We start from the raw sequence: 23,124 nt of genomic DNA, 5'->3' as shown, positions 1-23,124 counted from the left end.
TTATTGGATGTTGAATACACCTAAAAAAAAAGAGTCAAAAATAATTTCTTAGCACTTGATATATTAATGATTGAATGGTTACAGAGTGACCCTCGCCATGTGAATGTACTTCACGTACTTGTCTATTTTAACTTACCTAAGTCAAAAGGCTTATTGTATTTTTTATAATATATATCAAAATCAATAGATTTCAAATCATAACCTCTCGGAGGGTAATAGGTACGTAAGAGAGGCATAGAAAACAGTTTGAAAATCCTTGAATATGAAACAACCTATCAAGATATTCCCAGTTTGTTCATTCTTTTTCACTTTGGGGTCAATAGGGGCCATAGAAGTTTTGAAGTTTAACGAAAAGATTTTTTCTGGCATTATCTTAATAAAATAACCATTTTTATTTCATTTTTGTCTTTTTTTAAAGTGTTTCTTATTAATATACACATGTATTATTCCAGTAAATTTCAAAGAAAAAAATGTTGATGTTATTCACCAAGTTTATTTAAAAATATGTGGGTATATAAAATTTCATATATACAAGCGTAAATATTCTCAAAAAATTTAACTGAATATGATATGTACAATTACATGAGTACATATGCGTCAAAGTGCTCATATGCAACCACGCTCCGTTTTTTGTTGTTGCTTTTTTTTCAAATAAGCGTAACTAAATAGGGCATTTTCCCTGGGTATGTTTTATTTGATTGAGCAATAAAAAAAGGTGGAAAGCCTTCAAAGAGCGATACAAATAATCCATTGATAGAAATGTGACATGTCTCGGTATTTTCTCGGTCTTTAAAGTTGACCATTTGCAGTACAATTCAGGACACTCTTTGGCGTATGTTTCGTTTGCGAATAAGCAACGTAAACATGCGGAATTGCCTACATGTACTTTTTAGTGATTGTGGAAATATATGTCTCTGTTTTTAAACCAGCACTATTTTTTTTTTATTGACAAATGGTTTTTAAAATCGTGACATAACGTAACTCATAGGCGTCGGAACGGGGGATAAGCCCCCGGCCCCTTTTTTTTGCAAATTTATATATAACCATAACCTTTTTCTTTTTTGCTTGTAAAGATTTCTCGATAAGTCTAGTGTTTTCACCATGTTTCTCAATGTCAATTAGTAATTATTATAAATAGGATGAAGTGTTAATTAACTACGAGTTTTGCGGAAATTTATTTGATTGCAGAGGTAAGAGGTAGGTAAACGCAGTGGAAAAACTATGGAGATTAAAAGGAACTTTAATTTAGGGTAGGTAACGGGGATAAGATAAGGTTAAACGACATGGCCAAGATAAAAGATAAAATTAAGCTTTATTATAGCATGAATCTTAAGCAAACAATAAAATAAAAACGAATCATGAAAAACGTAACTGAATTAATTCGAATTTATTAACGCATGACCAATGGAATTAACGAAATGTAATGAAAAAAATATGATACGAAGGTAATTTTTGAGAGGAAATAAAATGTTACACGTACAAGCCCCCCCCCCCCCCCCCCTTTTTCTCATTGTATCAAGAACAGATAACTCTATATATCTACACATTGGGTGCAAAAAGTTCACTTTAATCTTATTTATTTTTTTAATATCACAAACGGCTTGGATCTAGCGGGAGGGTTAGGTGCCCCCTGCAAAATCAATTTTTTTAAAATTCAAATTATGATACCCCCCCCCCTCCAAAAAAAAATGCATAAGACACCCCCCCCCCCCCCCGGGCAAACCCCCCCCCCCCCCCCCCCCCCCCGGGCAAACTCAAATAATCGTCGTATCCCTCGGAAAAATATTCTTGATCCTCGCAGATAAAATTGTAACAAGCAAACAAAGTCAGGGTAAAGAATTTTATATCTTCATACATTGACACAATGGCTGAAAAGAGGGGAAAAGAAAAAAGTGGGTGTTTTATCTCTGGTGTATTTCAAGATCCTCCACTTTTTATTCCCACGGCTGTTTCCGTTCGACCTGACGCATGCGCTTCCCTTTCACTTGTGTAAATGGCGACATGTGCTTGTAGAAAAAGCTGGGTTTCTCTTGCCATGTACGTCAACAAGTTAATTCATTGACATTCTGTTATACTGTGAATTACAGCAAAGGATACCTCGTCAGACGTGTTTTTGTTCCTCGGAGTCGAATTAATTTCAAGTTTTCAACCAATAACCTGGAAAGTCTGAGTTGCAGACCACCATATGAAGACAACGTGGCTTCAGTGTTTCTGATTTGGAAATAATTAAAAGACTTTATTTTGTGACATTTGAGGAACACAGTATAGTATCAAGTGAGAGGGAGTCACTGTTTGTAAGCGAAAAAATCAATGCACAGGAAAAGGAAATAGTAACACCACATATGATATTGGGTCGAAGAGAAAGATTGCATTAGCGAATGTCAAAGCGAGGCTCTGTACTAACGTGACATTCTTGGTTTGTTTACTATTTCTGACCTACAGTAACGAAGTGTTGTTGACCATTACAGGCGATCAAAAGAATAAAAATGCAATTAATGTGTAATAATTTCGACAAGTAAACGACGAATTTTTCGTTCAAAGAAGACATAGCTGTTAAAAAACTTTACCATCTGGTGAAATAGCTTTGTGCCTTAGAAATATGGCGGCTGTAAGTGTAAGTAGTGCTTCCAGTTCAAATGAGAGTTTTCACTCCGATAAAAACACTGTCACTCGTCAAAGCAGTAATCCAGAGCTGGAGAGACCAAACCCTTGGAAGAAAAAAGAAGTTGTACCCCCAGAACCTGCTGATAAAGCAAAGGACCCTCCCCCAGCAGTTGCCCCTCCAAAAGAGGATGGGGATGCTAAGCCAGAAAAGGGAGAGAAGGAACCCAAGGAACCTGTAGTGAAAAAGTTTGACAATAAGACTTATGTGGAGGCCCCACTGCCCAAGACTAACCCTTGGAATAAAGGAAAGAAGGGCTCAGCACAGTCAGCTGCCCCAACCTCTCCAGCACCTGTTGCCAAAGCCCCAGTGGTCAAACCAGGTACGGTGATGAAATACAAAGTCTTGTTTATGATAAGCTTGATTTCAGGCTTACACCAGTTGATTAGAAAGAAACGCATTCACCTCAGCATAATTTTCTGCATGATTAGATTTGAAAATTTTGGGCAATTACTTGGAAGTTGATATCTGCATAAGTTGCTGCATAAGGTGCCTGTGTTAGCAGGGTTGTCTGTAAATATTGAAGTAGAACTAGAAGGAATAAAAGACTAAGTAGAAGGGGGTTCTGGTGGTATAGCTTATAGTTAGATTGTATTTGAAATGCAATGATAGCTGGGTAATTTCGTCATTTTATGTGGAGAATTCCCGCCCCCGGGTCTTAGAGACAACCCTGGTTAGTAAAATTATTTCAGGGGGGTTATGTTCTAAAGAAAAATATGTTGTTGTTTTTTTTTTATAACATCCAGGAAATGTGTGGTTTTTTTGTCATTAACCACTTGATAACATGTACATGTCATGTACCCTGAATGTGCATCACAATGCTGCAAATTTTATCTGAATGGAAGGATGTTTTATATTTTCATCCCAATATTGTATGTGATTGTAAGGGCTCTGTACTGTATCATGAAGTGTCTGGATGTGCAGAGGAAGATGCAATGCACTTATTGATTTACTTGTACATTGTCTATTTTTATATATAGTTATAACCCGATAGATTTCTCTCAATCATTTATTTTCTCTCTCTCCATTGGTCAGAAAAGAAACTATTTGGGACACATTTATTTTTAGTGACAATTATCAAAACAAAAACAAAACAAAAAAATCTGTAAACTTCCAACAAGACTTGGGAGACTTTATTTATAGTAAGTGAATGTACAAAGTTTTCACTTGAAAGTTTGTTCTAGCACCAATAGAATGGAACTACATTGCACTATAGAGAGATTGTTTGATCAGCTATGACTTGCTCTCAGTAAATTGTGCATTCCTCAGTGTGACAGGCTGACTGTTACACTCCATTGTATGATGTGTAAGATTAGACTGAAAAACTGTGCTGTGAAATGCCCACAAAGTGGTGAACATTGACAAAAAATGTTTAAAGGAGAAAATACATGTAAAAATCTTGCAATAATAAGAGGACTAAAGACACTTGTAAAGATTGCTCAATATTTCAGATGGTAATAAACTGAGCAGATTTTCTGATAGAATTGGTGTGAAAATGGACAAGCAGTTGACACATGTTTTGTATAAAAATCTTTTGTGTTCTGTCTTTTGTCCTGCCCTTAATCTTTACTTTAGTACAATTCTGTACATAGACATACTAACAGGTGCCTGGTCAGCAGAAATGGAGAACTTGATGACAATCTGAAATTGTATATTTAGTTTTTTCCTCAAGGCAGATGATCATGTCACAACTAAGAAATTTCCATGAAGTAAATCTGCACATGTTGAGAGCTGATTACCGATTGTTGTTTGATTTTTATCTGTAGGGAGTTAGTTAAAAGTGAATGTAGCCTAGACAATGAAAGACTAGAGGGAATTAGTGTACACTTATTCATACTTAAAACAAGCTCAAGCAGCAGGCTGACCAATCATTGTAAGGATACCTGTTCAAGTCCCCATGTGATCAGCCTGTAGAATCCTCTTGAGTTGAGATCTCTGATATACTAGAACCAGATCCAGGGACTTTTTCTTGTCATATTTTGTGTGATAAGATACACATGCTGAAAATAATCATTTAATAAACACAATGTAGACTTCCTTGTAGAGAGTGAAAACCAGCAGTACAAGCAATATGCATATGAGATAGTGTGCTTTTATATATTCAATAGTCTCCGTAAATGGGCTACACAGCGAGAAATACAGATATCTGAGCAAAAAACGTTCATGCATTTTTTATGGCGTAATGTGAGTCACACAGTATAAATGAGTTGTTACCACATTTGATTTTAATTGGTTTGAATAACCTTATGATTTGTGTCCAAACTTGCAGTGTACCTAATGATTAGAAATGGTCGTGAATATTAGTGGCATTATCAAAGGACAACATGTAATCAGTTACCGTGCCTGCTGTCATGAAGTCTCGAAGAAGATGAAGCTGCCGATCAGTTTTTTCATAAGATTTTGCCTACTAACTGTCACCATGAAGGAGTAGAGAAGGAGACAGGTTTAAAGTGGTAATCTCTGTGGCTTTCTTGACCTTCTGTGGAAGTGATGGATGAAATCTGGGTCATTTGTTGAAGGTCATTAGAACTTCAATTGTTTTGTGTTACATTTATTAAACTGTTGATAGAATATGGAATTCGTCATCCCAGAAATGAGATGGCCTTCTTGAAGTCGAGAAGTTTGCTTTATAATTCTCGAAAATATGATATTGATATTCAATTATTGTAAGAGATAGATTAAGTGATTTTATTGATTGATGGCTGGTTTTAGTTTATCAAACAAATCTTCCAAAATCAATGTAAAGGATAGTTGTAAGATCAGCTGCACTTCATCTGTACAGCAAGAAAATGTGATCAGCTAAGGGGGAGATACAGATAGTCACCGACCTGTCAATGTCTGGGGGTGGGATCATTGAATGTTAGGATGAGAAGCTATGTAGATGTTGAATTTTGTCCCCAGTAAGACACATGTGTTACCTGTAAATAGATAATGACTGACATTTATCTACGAGAACATGACAGGTGTAGCAAGTCATGGGTCTCGATAACTTTAAAATATATTAAACACTCTTCAGGATCGGAGACTCGGCAGTCAGGTGTAAGTTCTTACCTCACACGTACTCCATTTCTTAGCTCAGATTTCACTTAATGACAAAAGTCTGCACTCCATATTTTGTTTTAACTGAACTGATGTATAATGACAAAAATTTACAGTCCTCATTTCATGACTGATAACTACCATATGTTGCAGAAATTTTGACATTTTACAGGCAACACAGCTAATGTATGGAGCTGGTATTAATGTTCAATTGAGAACAGAATTAATGTGCAGTGATTGCCAGTGAATAGCTAGCTCTCTTTTGCTTTGTAGTAAAAGTTCTTCTGTGTGAAGTTTCATCTTTTCGTTCTGCTAGACAGACAGCATTTAATCTTAATACTAAGTTGAAGACTTGACATCACTGTCTTAGGAATCAATGCCTAACGCCTCCATGCATGCTTGCTGATTAGTGAGGAGTTAAACTTTGTAAATCACTGCAGGATTTGGGGATGGTCACAGAAAGAAGTGCATTGTGCTTTATGAAATGCATTTCTTTTTTAGAGAATAGAAAATCCCGAGGCTTGATTTTGCAATGTCTATTTCTAAAAAAAATTAATCCAGCTTTAGCAAAAGGTTACCTGGGAGTCACAGGCTGCTCTCAGTAGATTGAGTAAAAAGTTGTATTCTCCATACAAAAATAAAACTCAACTTTCAGTTTGTCTCATGAATTTGCAAATTTGTCTGGGGAAAATAACCACATCAATAATTAGTTTCGTTTTACAAGGGGGAATTTTATTTAAATGAACATCATTAATTAAAGCATAATTAATCTAGTTTAGGGATAGAAAAAAAAAATGGTCAATTGTTGAAGATGTTTATGATCTTCTAAGAAGTTAGTCACTGCAGAATGTCATGTGACAGCAAGATGGATTAAATTGATACAGAGGCATCAATTAAAAGGGTGACAACTTTATCTGGGCTTTTCCTACTTCATTTTAAAATGACTATGAACTCTACAAATCTAATTTCAAAATAGTGGGGAAAACGAGAGTACCTTAAGGATAACATTTGTTTAATGTTTATTCGCAAAACTATATGATTGATTTTTGTTGTTGTGAAAGTAACCCATTTTTGTTTGAAAACTTTTTCGGGGGCAAAATTATTTAACTTATTTTATTATTTTTATAGAACCAGTTGAAGTAGCAAAACAGAAACCAGTCGTAAAGCCAAATGCTGAAGTAGTTCAGGAAAAACCAGTCGAAAAGGTAACCCTGAAAAAAAATTGGGAAATAAAAAAAATTAGAGTGATAACACTGCTGAAAACTTATTTCAATTTATTAAGAATTGTTGATATGTTGAAGATGAAGCAACGTATAACATTGAGATGTATTGTTCTTACAGCCATCAGCTCCCCTGAGTGATGAAAACTGGCCAGCTCTGGCTGAGGTGACAGAGGTAAAGCTTTTTTATATATTTATATATATGTATACCTGAATAATAAAATTTTAGAAATAGATCAAAGGTAAGTCTGTTGGTGACACTTCTTAAGTCAGGATTTAAAGAACGATGAAATCTATAATCTGCAAAGACATTCCTTTTACAGCTGATTATTTCATATCTTTTATGACATCTTTTAAGGTGTTGGTCCCAAAGAAAACCCCAACCATGAAATCGACCAATCAGCAGCAGACAAACGCCCAGCAGCAGCAGGCTTCATCCGATTCAGGAGGAGACGACTCCTCTAAGGAGAACAAGGAGGTTCACTCTGGTGGGGAGGATTCGCATCAGCAGCCGAAGAGGAAAAGCCGAATATGTAAGTATTATTGCAGGGAAAATAGTGCAGTATTTGAATTGCAAGTTAGAAGGGGTCCCAGCAGTGTATGCTAAATCCTAGAGATTCTTTTTCATGTTGGTCTCGAGACTTTCAACAATGTCAACATGGATCTCTTAGTGTGTGTCAATATATTTGGTCAATTTTTTAGCAGTTTTTGAGAGGTGAATTGTAGTTTTTTTATTTAATCAAAAGCTTTTCTAAACCTTGATAGACAAGGATTCTGATCAAAAACTGTTTTGGAAAAAAAGGAAAACTATTTAGGTAGACTGGATATTTTTACTGTAATGGAAATAGCATCTTATATTGTGATAATATCCGTTGTTATGGTGAAGAAAAGCCGTGTGTAAATTTTTAAAATTGAATATCTTAATTGTAGCCTCAAAACAGAAGTGGGTGCCATTAAACATAGAAACCAAGAGGAGTCGTAGCCACGGCCGGGCAAATCCCAGGGAGTCGAGGCGAGGAGGGAAAGAGGACAAAGGTCAGTATGGATATAGTCCTATAAACGTGAACTAGTGTGTGATCCTGTAAATGTAGGACAGGATGTGATCCTGTAAATGTAGGACAGGATGTGATCCTGTAAATGTTGTAAAGGACATGATCCTGTAAATGTTGGAAGGACGTGATCCTGTAAATGTTGGAAAGGACATGATCCTGTAAATGTAGGAAAGGACATGATCCTGTAAATGTTGAACAGGATGTGATCCTGAAAATGTGAACGAGGAAGTGATCCTGTAAATGTAGGATAGGATGTAATCCTGTTAAGGTTGGCTAGTCCATTTAGTCCTTTATATATTGTCCTAAAAATGTAAAAGCTAGAATGTGATCTTTTATTCACCAGACCAGTGTGTAATTGAGAAAATTACCTAACTTGGCCACATTGTTAATGTTCTCCAGATCAAGTGGTAAAAAAATTATCTGACTAGGGATATTCTTATTAACAATCTGAAATTTCTGTCTTATTGATCCAAAGTTATAACACTGACTCTAGACAGGGCAAACAATTTTATAAAGGTGACCCAGTGCAAAACAAGCTTGTTTCTAAAGAGCAGAAAATGAATGAACATAGCAGCAGTTCTTTCTTTGATAAAATGATCAGTGGTTTATAGTATTGGGAGTATTGTTGTAATGTATATTATACATAGCAGGTGTTAAAGTGCTCTATAAAAGTTCCTGCTCGAATGTAGCATGGTTATTTAGTGGATGATTGAAGCTTCAAGAAAAAAGGCTCATTTATAAACAAAAGGTTTCCAATGTCAAGATCATATGGATAGAAAATAAGGTCTATGATGATTTAACGAGTGCTAGAGATAATTACCAATTATACATGCACATATAATCACAAAGGTGGAAGGTTAGTTGCTCAAGCATTCCAAGGTAGAAGTATAAGATGGAGGAAAAATTCAAATTTTAGTTTAAATCCTAATAAAGTATTGTAAGTATACTTAGTATATGCATTCCTAGGGTGCACAAGGGATCTTTAGCAACCATTTTCATTTTCCCTATTCTCAAAGGGAAAAAACTTGGATCAATCACCTTAACTGAATTATTGTGTTAGTACTAGTAGACAAGATATGTGTTAAAAGACCAAAGTTAACTGGGTAACCAGCACATGTGCCAGACAAAATATACACGAGACAAGTAGATAAATGTCAATTTTAACACCCAATCCAGGACCTTGATTCAGTTGATTGACAGGGTCATGTTGAAGTCTTTGGTGTAAGGTTTAGTAAGCCTTTTATACACTATAACTCTAGTTAATGTTGATAAAACAGATGATTGCTAATGTCTATCCAGGTACAAGCCCGTCCGGGTTCTTTGAATTGTTTAAGTGCTTAGATTTACAAAATAAGAATTGTTAAAAAAACCTCAGTTGTTCACTCCTGTTGTGGTTGAATTTGTTGAATGAAGGCAGGCAGAAATCCATAATATGAATTGAAATTAGTAACAAGTTTGGTCAAAAAAAATAAAAAATGAACAATTTGCAAATGCAAACTTCTGTCTGGTGTATATGCCCACTCTCACAGGGACTATGGACTGAATACACACTGCTGTCTGGTGTATATGCCCACTCTCACAGGGACTATGGACTGAATACACACTGCTTTCTGGTGTATATGCCCACTGTCATGGGGACTATGGACTGAATACACACTGCTTTCTGGTGTATATGCCCACTCTCACAGGGACTATGGACTGAATACACACTGCTTTCTGGTGTATATGCCCACTCTCACAGGGACTATGGACTGAATACACACTGCTTTCTGGTGTATATGCCCACTCTCACAGGGACTATGGACTGAATACACACTGCTGTCTGGTGTATATGCCCGCTGTCACAGGGACTGTATGGAATAAATACACACTGCTGTCTGGTGTATATGCCCGCTGTCACAGGGACTATGGACTGAATACACACCGCTGTCTGGTGTATATTCATCGGAACCCAGGGACAGATTTGATGAGTGGGTGCCCCAGGCCAGTGTTTGACAGGCAGTCCTTACTGCAGGTCACTGGTGTTCTCTCTGTTCAGCTGTCTCGATGCAATCTAAGCTGCTATCTGCTTATTTCTGACAATCCCTTGTGCTGGAATTCGATTAATTTGGTCATAAACAAGATTTAAGTGTTTGAATGTCCTTGATTGTTGTATGTGTGAGTTTTGCTCATAAGAAGCAAAGCTATGAATGTGAAGATTATGTACCATATGGCCACTGTTTGATATTTTGGATCTAAGAATGTCTGACTAAATTGAAGGAAACTAGAATTTGGTGCCAGTTGATGGATAATTTCAATGTTACATCATGACAAGACATCCTCGATCCAAAATCTCAGGTAGGCTGACAGGTGTGTGAGGAGTTACAAGCCTGAGTGGCTGTCGTCAGGCCCAGAGACGAGCGATCATCAGCGGACACCTTGCTCCGTGACATTGTTAGACCAGGCAGTGAGGAACGGTCGTTGACATGTCTTTTACAAGTTCTATTCAATTATCTTATCTTTTTTATTCGAGGCTTAGGTTTTAAGAGATCAGTGTGGTCGAATGTTATTAATTGGGGGATTTTTATGGTAATTAGAGATAAATCATCAGCACAAAAACAATGTTTATGATAAAAAATGATGGCAATAATGATAAAAATCGGTGGCAAAAGCAATGTTTTATCTACTATAAATGTGATATTGAATTGAAAGAAATGTAAACAAGTGAATTTAACTGATGTTGAATAAAGATGATGATCTACTTGCTTAGATATTTCATTGACATTCAAATAAAGAATAATATGTTGAAAACAATTTTGCAACCGACTTATTTTCATGGCTTTCTTAAATGTAATTTTTTTACTCTTAGGTTCTGACAGCAAAAATTGGAGAGATGACATGAGACCCCCTAGCCCGAGGGAGGGAAGAGGTTTCCGTGGATACGGATTTCGAGGCAGGGGCCGGGGTAGAGGAAGAGGCAGAGGAGGTAGAGGAAGAGGCATGGATCAGACTGTGGAAAACCTCACAGGTAAAGTACTGAGAAATCTCCTTAGTGTGAACTGACTATGATTGTAATATCTAATTCAGAAAGGCTTGTAAAAAATCTGGCATTATGTAAAACCCCACTGTAAAAAAATATTCACCATACAATATGTCCAGAATATAGATACATATAGGTAAACTATTTATGTCCAACTTGTGTTTACATGTATTTGTAGAAAGGCATTTGTTGAGGGTGAAAATTGATCAGTATTTAATTGTAATTTTTCAGGGCAAGACTTCAAGTACTCGTATGATGGGGAGCAGTTTTATACTGACCCAGCTGCTGCGAGTCCCACAGCAGGCAGTCTCTCTCCCTCAGGTTTCGGAACGGTGTACTTCAACAATCCTTACACTACTGATGAAACAACACTAAAGGAGTTTGTCAGGAAACAAATGTAGGCTTATCTCAAGTCTCTTCTGATTAACAAAAACAAATGTAGGCTCATCTCAAGTCTCTTCTGATTAACAAACAGACTTGCCAACAATGATATTTAAAGCATATTTTATACACATTTCAGCATAAAATAACTTTGTTGCACCTTACAGTGCTCAAATTACAATTTTGCACCTTATGTGTGAAAAGTCTGACCCAGGATTGTAAATAAATGCAAAATTAACATTTAATTTTGATTTGCCCTAATTTTCTAACTGCACCGCAATTATTTTTACTTCTATCATATGAAAATAAAATGCCACTGAACAGAAAATTTATCTTTAAGAAACTGGAGCTGAAGATTTTTTTTGTTTTTCAGTGAGTACTATTTCAGTGATGAGAATTTACAGCGTGACTTTTTCCTGAGACGTAGAATGGACACGGATGGATGGATTCCCATCAGTCTCATTGCCAGCTTCCACCGTGTTCAGGCCCTGACACAGGACGTAAACCTGATTATACAGGTAAGGAGTGTGCCTCCCTCCCTCTCTCTCTCTCTCTCTCTTGCTCACTCTATCGTTACCGTCTCTTTCTCTCTTCTTTTACACACATCAAACAAAATCATTAGATTTTGTATTTTGTGAAGTAATTTGTAAATATAGAGAGTTATCAGTATTTTCATTACCACTGAAAGTTCATGAACAAATCTTTACTTTAAGATTTCTGTAACTTCTTCAAAGTTAGAGTTTTGAATTTTAATTTTGATAGGCTTTGAAAGAAAGTGAAACATTGGAGATGTCAGCTGACAATTTGAAAGTTCGAGGGAAAGAGGACCCCACCAAATGGCCCCTACAGGGGTCAGTGGGGCTGAGTATCTCCTCTAAACTCCATGCTGATGTCCCGGAGTTCGTCCCCGGCAAGGCTTACACATTCCACCCCGATGATAGTGGCATTTCTCACGATACCGGTGGGTCTATAGCTCAGTAGTTCAATTGTTATACTTTTGATAAACAAAACACCAGTTGAGTAAATGTATATATGGTTTTTTTGCAAAGAAGTTTAGTGTCTCCCTAAAAGAATTTGTGAAGATGTTGATTGTTGCTGTTTGATGTATGCCCTGACATACAATACAGATGTAATAGCAGCTTGATGTAATAACAGCTTGATGTAATAGCAGCTTGATGTAATAGCAGCTTGATGTAATAGCAGCTTGATGTAATAGCAGCTCGATTTCTGATTCTCTGATTGTTTTGTAGAAGATTTCCACGAGGAAATGAGTAACAGGAATGGGATGGGTTACCTGATGGACGACCTGACAAAGTACGACCCCGTGGGTCACGCGGTCCTCTCTTCCAGCGCTCCGGAGCTCCACGGAGAGTGGATGGAGGTCAAACGCAAGGTCCGATTGGCCAAAAAGAAAGAGGTACGGGTCTGTTTTAAAAATTTTTTTATTTCATTTTCAACTAGATTTTGAATGCTTCTCTGACATGACACGAACTGTCTGGTTTTAGGGTTACATTTTGTTGTTGTAATGCATCTTAGAGTCACATCAAGAAAAGAATTGACTATCAATAGCCTAAAACAAACCATGACTGAATATATTACATTTTAACCAATGTCACAGGAGAAGGAAGCAGAAGGAGATGTGTCTATTTCAAAGGAAGATGAGAAAGAGGAGCTGGATTTTATGTTTGATGAAGAAATGGAGGGACTGGAAGTAGGACGCAGAAATCAGTTCTCTGAATGGTAAGGCTTGTCTCAGAGTTATCTTCCTTCAAGTTGCATTTATACATCACAATGTTTGCTAAATGATAGTCTTATCTGAGAGTTATCTCCCTTTAACTTATATTGCAATGTTCTCTTAATGATATGCTTTTCTGAGAGTTATCTCCCATACTGTTTTATTGCAATATTTTAACTGTATTACATCATGGACAAAGTCATTTAGAGAATATACCAGTAGAGGACAATTTTGTTGCTTCTCATCATTGTGATTGTGTATTGTGTTGTTGAAAAATGAGATACAAGTTTAGTAAAAACAAAATAAGGTATGAAAGACTTTTGATTTCTTTTGTGATTGTTTATTATAATATGTTGATTTGATAAGTTGAAAAAAAGTATACAAATCTTCAATGTTTAATGTTTCTGTTTGTCTGCATGAGAATTTAATTGGTCTCTGTGTTTGGTCTGTACAGGTCTGATGAAGACTCAGACTACGAGATCACAGACCAGGATGTCAATAAGATCCTGATTGTGACCCAGACACCTCCTGCCTTCAAGAAGCACCCCCAGGGGGACAGGACGGGGGATCACATCAGCAGAGCTAAGATGACCTCTAATATGACCAAGGTCATCAATGATGGCCTCTTCTATTATGAGCAGGACCTAAACGAAACATTAGACGTAAGTGTCACCATCAGTCAGTGTACCAAGTCTCAGGATTAGGTTATCTCATTAGGGTTTTCTAAAATTAATGTTAGTAAGCCAGAGCTAATAAAAAGAATATAATGAATATCTAACTATCTCAATTTTAATCTGATGATTTGTGCAATACACGTCAAAGTGAAATGTACCTGTATTTTTTGCAGATGGATTTTGGTCAGTTTCGCACAGTCAATGTAATAACTCAGGAAGAATTTCAAAGTATTACCCCCAGTGTCTCTACCCCACACCAACAGGTGCCCCCACCCCCTCCAGTCTCCTTACAGTCAAGTAAGTTCATCACCCGTACACCTCTGTACCTGTAATTACACTCTCAGGTGACATTCCCCATCAACAGGATAACATGACATTTGTCTGCTTTGTTTCAGCTGCCAAAAAAGTACCGACACCACCCCTCAGTGATGCCAATGGTGCAATTCTCGCTCAGTCACTGCCAGCCAATGTGCCCATTACCCCGGGCAGACGAGACATGGGGCCCCGCACCCCCCGCAGTAAGACTGACGATCAGACTCCCCGGTTCTACCCTGTCATGAAGGACTCTAGTCACCCCCCAGATCCACAGGTACAAACGCCACATAGAATTAAACAGCAGTATTCTATAAGTAAATGTAGCTGTAAACGAGTTCAATTTATATAGACTTTAGGCTTTTAAATCCATATATATTGTTCGGTATTTTTGTACGTCTTTCATTAGGCCACATATACACTGTATGTTTCTAAATTTTTCTACAGTTTGTGTTCGTGTGTGAAGAGGTTGTTCCTTACAAATATGTATTACAAATGTGTTATATATTGTATGACATTGAAAGGACTACTACTGTATCGCCCTTTGTATATAGACAGCTGTACTGCAGTGTGTACCTGTAGAGCTCTAAATGATAAGAGCTGTGATGTTGTTTTCCAGACTCCCAGAAAGAAAAAGACCAGGCACAGCAGTAACCCTCCAGTCGAGAGCCACGTGGGATGGGTGATGGACGCCAGGGAGCATCGCCCGTCTCGATCTCGAAACAACTCAATGTCTCAGAGGTAAGTTTGTCTTAAATATAAATATCAAACATCTCGCATATCTCTATGAATTATCCAAAAGTCAGTATCTAAAAGCATCTCGTTATTCTTGTGTCTCGGGTGTAGGGGTTTGTCTATCAAAGTCTAGTTATCAAGTACATCTCACTGTCAGTCAGTCAAGATCTCAAAATGTCTACCATGGACAAGCTTTATCAGGTGATTTTTCATAAACACTCTACCGTAATGTCGCGTGTTTAACACACACTTTTTTTCAGCCAAAGTTTGGTCAAAAGTGAGGGCTGCGTGTTGTACATAGGACTAAAATTTTACCCCATTTTTTCAAACCGTGATTCTTGATACCAGGGGAGTAGTGACTGTCGATATATACCGTATTATGCAAGTTGTAGGAGTGTATACTCAATTTACTGCATGTATTGAAATATTTATCCTCTCTCAACACTATTTCTTGCATCTAACAAGTTTAAATATCGCCAGTGTATTCGCCATTATGTAGGCAGCCACCTGTTGACTCGGCGCGTGGTCAATGTTTTTTCAACAATTTCTGGTGTCAGAAGTATGCACCTGTCTTGTATCGGACTTCACAATAAGATTAGCAATTATTCTGATTTTATTAAACTTGATAACTTCATGTCCAGTTATGCAGTTAAATGTTATTGCTTTACATCGACACTATTAAAAATACATTGATCATTTGAACGACTTAATAATGACGATATACGACATACATATGTTTCTTCACAATGTTTATTTATCAACAATCAAAGGGTTTGACTATAACTAATCAATTAAGGTCATTATCCATACGTCACAAAACAACGTCTGACGTAATTCACGCGTTATTACGTCTTATCCGTGCCCAATCTAATTGAGACCTAACGTTAAAAGGCGTATTTCAAAACAAAGAAATCAAGCTGACATAGAAATTGATTCAAAACAAATATTTCAAAAATCCTGGCAACTGCAATCAATTAGGCCCACCGGGGTATTAATCAGCGAAATAACATGACTAGGTTGTGTCGATTGCGTACTCGTTTTGAAAATATAGACCGCTTACTTTTGTGCTGCATAAACATCAATCCATTATAAGGTTGAATTTAATCAAATTCTTTTAACATTAATCCCTGAAAGTCCATAAACATCCAAAATGAAATCCTGATCCAGATCTATATTTCAGTGCATAAGGGAGATAAAAACACAAGGGGAAATAATTTGACCTATATCATCTTTATCCTATTCGCTTAGCAACGAACATAGATTTGTTTTCCACAAAAAAATGTTTTTAGAATTAAAAACCATGCACTGAAGAGAAGTTATTTCATTATAAGAACAGTCTTTAAAACCAGTAAAAAAAAAGTTTGAATAGAGGTTTTGTCTTGAAGGCATATATCAGGTAGTTAGCATTATCCACGCATGTATCCGCAATTTCTAAATACCGATCTCGATCCATAATACTAACCGATATCCAAAGAAACCATCTTTTGCGATTTAAATGATACAGATTAATCTACAGTTTGTTTAAATCATATTTTCTATTTAACAATAATGAAAACATATTTGTTTAGAGTTATGAAATAATTAACCTATGCACAGTTTTATTTTTACGGATCTTTTTTCAAAATATATATTTTAATGATTTTACCAAAAATATGCCAATTGTGATCCTGTAAAGGCCGGTCCCTTGGGTAATTTTATTTCCAATTGATTAATGGCGTTAAGATGTAAATAATATCAAAATTTTAGAGAATTCTGTACGTAAATAAAATCATAAGAGCTTATATTCTCTTTGAAAATTTATTCATTTTATCTAATTTGTATGCAGATTTATCTATTTTTTGACAAATAAGCAAGTGTAACTTAAAAAATTTTGTTTTGAAATAATAATTCCTTTATTTTACATAGGATATAAGTCAAAAAAAGAATTTGTAAACGTCAAATTTCAGGCTTAGGCTTATATTCTTTGTGTATGAGAAAAGCGCCATTTCCGCAATCGGTTCTATTTTTAGCAAGGGCCCTAGCTTTTATAATACCGATGGACCAGCCAACAGGGTAAAATTTGATAAGAACATATCCTCAGATACACGTTTGAAAAATATGAAAAAATTCTGTACGCATTTTATTTATCTAGTGGGGTATGGACCATTACCTTAAATCATTTCTTTTGATGTTGTTTTGGTTTATATCTGCAAACATTATTACTTTTAAGCATTAAGTTGGGTTGCTGTTCTTCTCTGCGTATGATGATCTTCAACTTCCCCGCTGTTGTATATAAGAAACTCTTTACGAAGTGTCAAATGATATTTGATACTGCCAATGTAAATCATACCGTCCTTTTTAAGTAAAATTGTAAGAACTTTGACTCTAATATTGCTTTGGCCACGTTCCGATCAGGAAATTACAGTAATTGCGCTTGGGTTATAAAATTATCATTAAACATCGATAGTTATTTGGAAAAATGGCGGCTGTCATTTTTCATCGTCTGTACTATTTTCCGATCACAAAATTAAAGAAATTACGCATGAATTATAAAATTAAAGAAATTATGCATGGATTATAAAATTATCATGAAACATTGATAGTATTTGGGGAAATGGCGGCCGTTGATTTCGCCATTTTTTTGTGTGTGTGTTATACATATGACCTGCCGTTTTTTGCCATTTTTTTGGTCAACTTTGGGGGTGCGTATTATACACGAGTGCGTATTATACACAAAACATTATGTTATGTCTGACATCTGCTGTAGACCCCTACACATGACAAGGTCATGGGTCGCTAAACTTGTCCAAACTCTGGATACTTTTGACAAATATTGTTGATAGAATCGTTCAGATTGTGGAAACAATTTGCATTTTTCTTACATGTTGAGATATGAACTATCCATTTGTTTACTCCCAGCCCTACAGAAAGTCAAATATCAACAGCTTTCGGCAGCTATGGAAGTACACCACATGCATTTCCTAACTTCCACCATCCTTCACATGAACTTCTGCAAGATAATGGATTCGTGTGGCATGTGTACCATAAATATCATTCCAAATGTTTGAAAGGTATGTATAGGGGTCGTTCTGTTTTGCAAAGAATATGCTTCTCCATACTTTCCAAAGTAGGTTTCTTGGTAGTTTTCTAATCAATTATGAAACATTACAGATCGTAAAAAGCTTGGTCCTGGTCTCTCCCCTGAGATGAACACCATGTTTCGATTTTGGTCCTTTTTCCTACGACAACATTTCAATAAGAAGATGTACACAGAGTTTCATCAGTACGCTGTAGAAGATGCAGCTGCTGGCTACAGGTATGTTATATTACACACCTGTGCATAGTTCTGTTATTTTATACACCTGTTCATAGGTATGTTATGTTCTCACCTGGGTACAGGTGTGTTATGTTACATCTCTGCACAAGCATGTCATGTTATGTTATACACTTAAATACAGGTCATGAATGTTATGCTTTGCTAAACAGCTGAATACATGTATATTATGTTATACACCTGTGTACGGATGTGTTATGTGATCACCTGGGTACAGGTATGTTATGTTATATCTTTGCACAAACATGTCATGTTACACACCTATGTACAGGTAGAAGTATGTTATGCTTTGCTAAACAGCTGAATACAAATATGTTATGTTATACACCTGTGCACAGGTGAGTTATGTGCTCACCTGGTTACAGGTATGTTATGTAGCACACCTGTGTACAGGTATGTTATTGTATATGTGTTCTGTGATTCACCTGGCTTATATTCAGATATATGGCTACTAGTTGCTTCTGTTGAATGACTGTAAGGATATAGCAATGCAGATTACACTTTTTACTGTGATCAAAATAAATGTTAGCTACTGAAATACCAGATCTTGATGTTTTGTTTTGTAGATATGGCCTTGAGTGCCTATTTCGGTTTTATAGTTACGGGTTAGAGAAGAGGTTTAGGCCAGATTTGTACAAAGACTTCCAAGAAGAAACTATACGAGACTATGAAAATGGTATGTTTAACACTGGAGCTTTATTTTACTATGAATGTAATGGACAAGTTATGCACAATTAGAATCTGTCTCTTATGTGATTCGATTTTTGATGGTGCCTAAAAATTAATCTTGCAGGTCAGCTGTATGGTCTGGAGAAATTCTGGGCATTCTTGAAGTATTCCAGAAGACAGGTGGATGTTGATCCAAAAGTACGCCAGTGGTTGTCCAAATACAAACGCCTAGAAGATTTTCGTGTAGAGGTACAATATTACTAAAAGAATTAAATATACCTAGTGCTCAAAGCAAGACTGAGAGAGAAAAAATTTTCACAGGGCAAGTCACGGTGGGGAGATTATAAATTGATTGAATAAAGAAGTTTTAAGGTGACTAGAATAAAGCGTTCTTTCTTAGAAGCATTTATTATTGCTATACTTGTGTTGGGGATTGATATTCTTGGACCAGTGCTTTATCTACCTGTATACATAAGCTATATGTTTTACTGACTTTGCCTTCTGTAGATGTTTGCTGACCAGGACGGCGGTCGACAGAGACACACCAGTACCTCCAGCAACAGGGAGCGCCACTTGTCTGGTTCCCAGAGGGAGCGCCACGCATCCGGCTCCAAAAGTGCCAAAGCCAACCCCACTGTAAAACAGCAACAGCAGAAAGCCAAGGAGACGCGCCGGGAAAGGACAGTGTCTGATTCCCAGTCTGTACAGAAGTCGCGATACGGTGGCCCAGGAAGGCGGGACTACCGACCGTACACCGGGCACCAGGACAGGAAACCCCGCCCAGAGTCAGCTCAGTCTTCCAACCAAGGCAAACCATCGCAGGCAAAGCAGGAAAAAAGCGAGTCTGTGAAAAAAGACGATAAAACCGACTCCTCCAAATCAATACAAAACAAGGAGAAAAGTGAACAGTCAAAGCTTCCTGCCAAAACAGATCAGTCTAAGGCAGAAGTAACAGCCAAGAAAGACCAGTCAAAACCAGACAGTAATTCAAAAAAGGAACACCCTAAACTGGGCAGTGTGAAACAGGAGAACCGACCAAAGTCAGGTCAGGGGAGGACGGATAAAACGGCCAAGTCGTCGCCTTCACCAGGCCCGAAACCAGCCTCCAACCAGAACTCAAAACCAGCCTCGACACAGAAACCGCAGGCAAACAGTAAAACCACAAAGTCAGCAGATGCTCAACCGACTTCTCAAACCAAGACCTCAAAACCAGAATCCAAGTCATCTCAACCGAAGAGCCCAAGGCCAGCTCAAAACCAAGCTAAAGACACCCCCTCTACAGAGAAGAGCAGTGAGACGAACACTCAGGCCGGTGAAAAGCAAACCTCTTGATTTCAATTTTTTTGGCATGACTTCTTTTCAAATCATTCTCACCATTTAAGTATTTGACTCAAGAAGCAGTATCAGCTTTACAAGCCTGTCCCACTTATATAGTGCTAATGGGCTTCACATATTCAACTAGATGCTCTGCAAAGAAAAAAAATTGTTATGGAATTCATTGTTTTTAATCATTGTTGATATTTTTGTTACAAAGGCATTCTTTTATTAGCATTTATACAGTCTGTTGTTGTTAAAAAATAGTTGTAGCTTTTGCACCTTTTTAAATTTCTCATCAGAGTGCACCAATGTGGCACAAATTGCTGGTTGTTTTTTCTTTTTTTAACAAATATAAAATATATATCAAACACTCATCTCTAGATATGTTATCTTAAAGTGGATGTAAGTACTTGCTTGCCATAATTGTACCATTCACCATCCATTGCTGATTAACATAGTCCATTATGGTTGAAGTGCTATAATGTTTATCGGGTAGGAACCCGATTAATCTATCTAGAGAGGAATTTTGGCTCTTTAGGACTGAATTCAAGCTATGCAATAACATTGTTCTCTGTGTGACATTAATACACTACCCATTTAGCTCTTTCAGTTGGCATGGTGTGTAAGTTATTCATCTCATTCAGGCTTCAAAAATTACAAGTCTACACACTGAAATCACAGATATCAGGTTTTGTAATTGATTTGGCTGTCAATCAAATAAATATATTACACACACACAACACACACACATAAAAACGTGTCAACTTAAAACAATAAACAGACCTCTTAGAATATTCAGGCGACTGAATGAATTAGTGATGTAATCCACATAGTGGTTTGGAAGACTCAGTAGCAGGAGTGTAATGATGAAGTAGATATGTATTCCTTGTGTACATATTATCATATATATACCCACATTGATGTCATAGTCCTTGTGTTGAAGATGATGGAGATGTTTGTCTTGGTTTTGTCCGTTTCCTTTCAAAGGTCAAGGTCAAACTTGAGAAATGGTAACTGCTCGGTTGCTGTTTGTCTTGGTAGATGTAGAAATTTGTCTTAATGTGAAGAGAGGGATGATGTAACAGGAGCGGAGAAACAAGCAGTGTAAGAGCTTACAGATCAGGCAGTGTGTGGTTACGACACACTCGTACCTGCAGAGGATATTAATCTTTAATCGAGCAAGCCTTAAGTTTGGTTAATACAAAATAGCATCAGCTTCAACAAGCACTTCATTATTTAGAATATAGGTAAAATTTTTGATAAGTTAAAATTTCTGTGTTTGTTTATTAATTTTAAATTGCTGCAAAACTAAGGGCAGTATAAGGGGAAAATGTGAATGAATGTATGAAGTAACTTTTTGTATTTCTGACTAGTGCTTATAATGAAGAATTCCATTATCAAAAATTATTTTTTATATTTTGATGTATTTTTGAAGCAGCATGCCCAAATATCAAGAATGTTCAATTGCTTTGGTGGAAAAACTTGTAACCAATTATTGGGCTTGATTATTGTGTATTTGTGGGATTGAAGTGATGTGTGTATTGTATAATGTTGCAAGAGCTTATCAATTTATATATTGTTGTTAAGTAACTTTACATTGCTGTTTCTTTCTCATGTGTAATGTGACTTTTTTTGCATTTAAATGTATTTTTTGAAGAGAAAAAAAATTAAAAAGGAAAAAGTAAAAAAAAAAAAGTAAAGGAGAATTTTTTTTCTGTTTGTTGTGTAAATAGTTATTTAATATGTCCCTGGTTATGATATGATAGCTTCCTCATTATTTCTATATAATTGTGTTCACTGAATGTAGATTCTATGTACCATTTATATAAATTACATTGCTAAATGAAAATGTACCTGTTTGTTGAATTTGTATAGTGTTTTTAGCCATTCCTTTTTGTTGTAATTGGATTTTAACCTTTTACTGTTTAATGAAATGATTGCACGTTAACATTGCTGATATTATGACATTTTAAAATCATGTGTAAATTTGGGAAATTGACCAAGGTACATAACTTTTGTACATACAATTATTATGCAATTTGATTCTGTCAAGTGAAAAAACCAAGAGATACTTGATGTGATTTTGTAACTAGTCTTCAGAATTGTAAAAAATAATAGGATAATCTCATTGTATTGTGCAGTATGAATCATAATAATGGTCAGGCGTATCACAATTGTATCATCCATTTTGATTATATAGAAATTGGGGATTTGGTTTTCTCTTTTATTTTCCTTATGGTGTATCTATATTTTCCAATTTATTTTTCTAATTCAAAAGTAACCTTTATTTATCACAGTTTTCTGTATAAATCAAGGTTGTTCAAATATTTAAAGATTAAACAGAAACTAATGGCAAATCTGAGCAAATTGCAATTGTGATTTTGTGACATAGGTGCTTGAAGACATTGTACAGTTCTCATAACATTGATGGATGGGTTAGTAGCCAGCATAAATTGTCCATACTGTATGTTTTGTTGCTTATGACTATTATTTTCATAGTTAGTAGACACTATTTAAAAAAAAAAAAGAAATTAAAAAAAATCGTCCCAAAAAAACTTCAACTAGTCTTCAATTTATTTGTTCTTTAGAATTTGGAATACCAATATTCATAATGCAAGCAATGGAAGAATGGACTGCTATTTATACTGAATTATTATTCCGCAATATAAAGATTCAATGTAACAGTGGGTTGTTTTTTTGACAGTCGCTGGTCACGGCAATTAAAGGTCTCTTTCCTTGTTATTGTCGTATTCTTCATATTACCAGTACCCAACTCCTTGGGAAACCTCATGAATTTTCATACCATTCATATAAAGATCTGTAAGCATTAATCTAAAATTTTATCAGTTTATGAACATAGTGAAATATGATTTTTCTTGGAAAGAAATCTTCATACTTGCTTCAATCTCAAGCAATAAGTGCATAATACCTTAATAAACATAATTCAGCTCTCTTGAGGCTTTGAATTTAGAACGAGTTTGATGAAATAACAAGAC

General features: G+C 36.2%; 1 protein-coding gene and 1 long non-coding RNA gene across 2 annotated transcripts; one reads left to right on the top strand and one right to left on the bottom strand.

The window, feature by feature from the left end:
- Positions 1-1,959: 1,959 nt before the first annotated feature.
- On the top strand, positions 1,960-22,689 carry LOC105331323 (la-related protein 1B). Its single transcript, XM_066074504.1, has 20 exons — positions 1,960-2,984; positions 6,830-6,906; positions 7,043-7,096; positions 7,280-7,454; positions 7,852-7,956; positions 10,822-10,980; positions 11,224-11,389; positions 11,747-11,891; positions 12,136-12,334; positions 12,624-12,790; positions 12,992-13,113; positions 13,563-13,770; positions 13,956-14,079; positions 14,178-14,371; positions 14,714-14,835; positions 17,728-17,879; positions 17,980-18,124; positions 18,709-18,818; positions 18,936-19,060; positions 19,319-22,689. Exons 1-20 carry the CDS (start codon positions 2,600-2,602, stop codon positions 20,141-20,143), a joined length of 3,759 nt encoding a protein of 1,252 aa, XP_065930576.1. The 5' UTR covers positions 1,960-2,599; the 3' UTR covers positions 20,144-22,689.
- Positions 5,007-6,387, bottom strand: LOC136272632 (uncharacterized). Its single transcript, XR_010710618.1, has 3 exons — positions 6,280-6,387; positions 5,491-5,580; positions 5,007-5,141 (listed from the first exon to the last, which is right to left on the bottom strand). It is a non-coding gene; the product is annotated as an uncharacterized lncRNA (long non-coding RNA).
- Positions 22,690-23,124: the final 435 nt, after the last annotated feature.

This window comes from Magallana gigas, chromosome 2, assembly GCF_963853765.1.
Source record: "Magallana gigas chromosome 2, xbMagGiga1.1, whole genome shotgun sequence".
NCBI lineage: Eukaryota > Metazoa > Mollusca > Bivalvia > Ostreida > Ostreidae > Magallana > Magallana gigas.
Note: the sequence above shows the minus strand (reverse complement) of the source record. Positions and strands in the feature narration are given on the sequence as shown.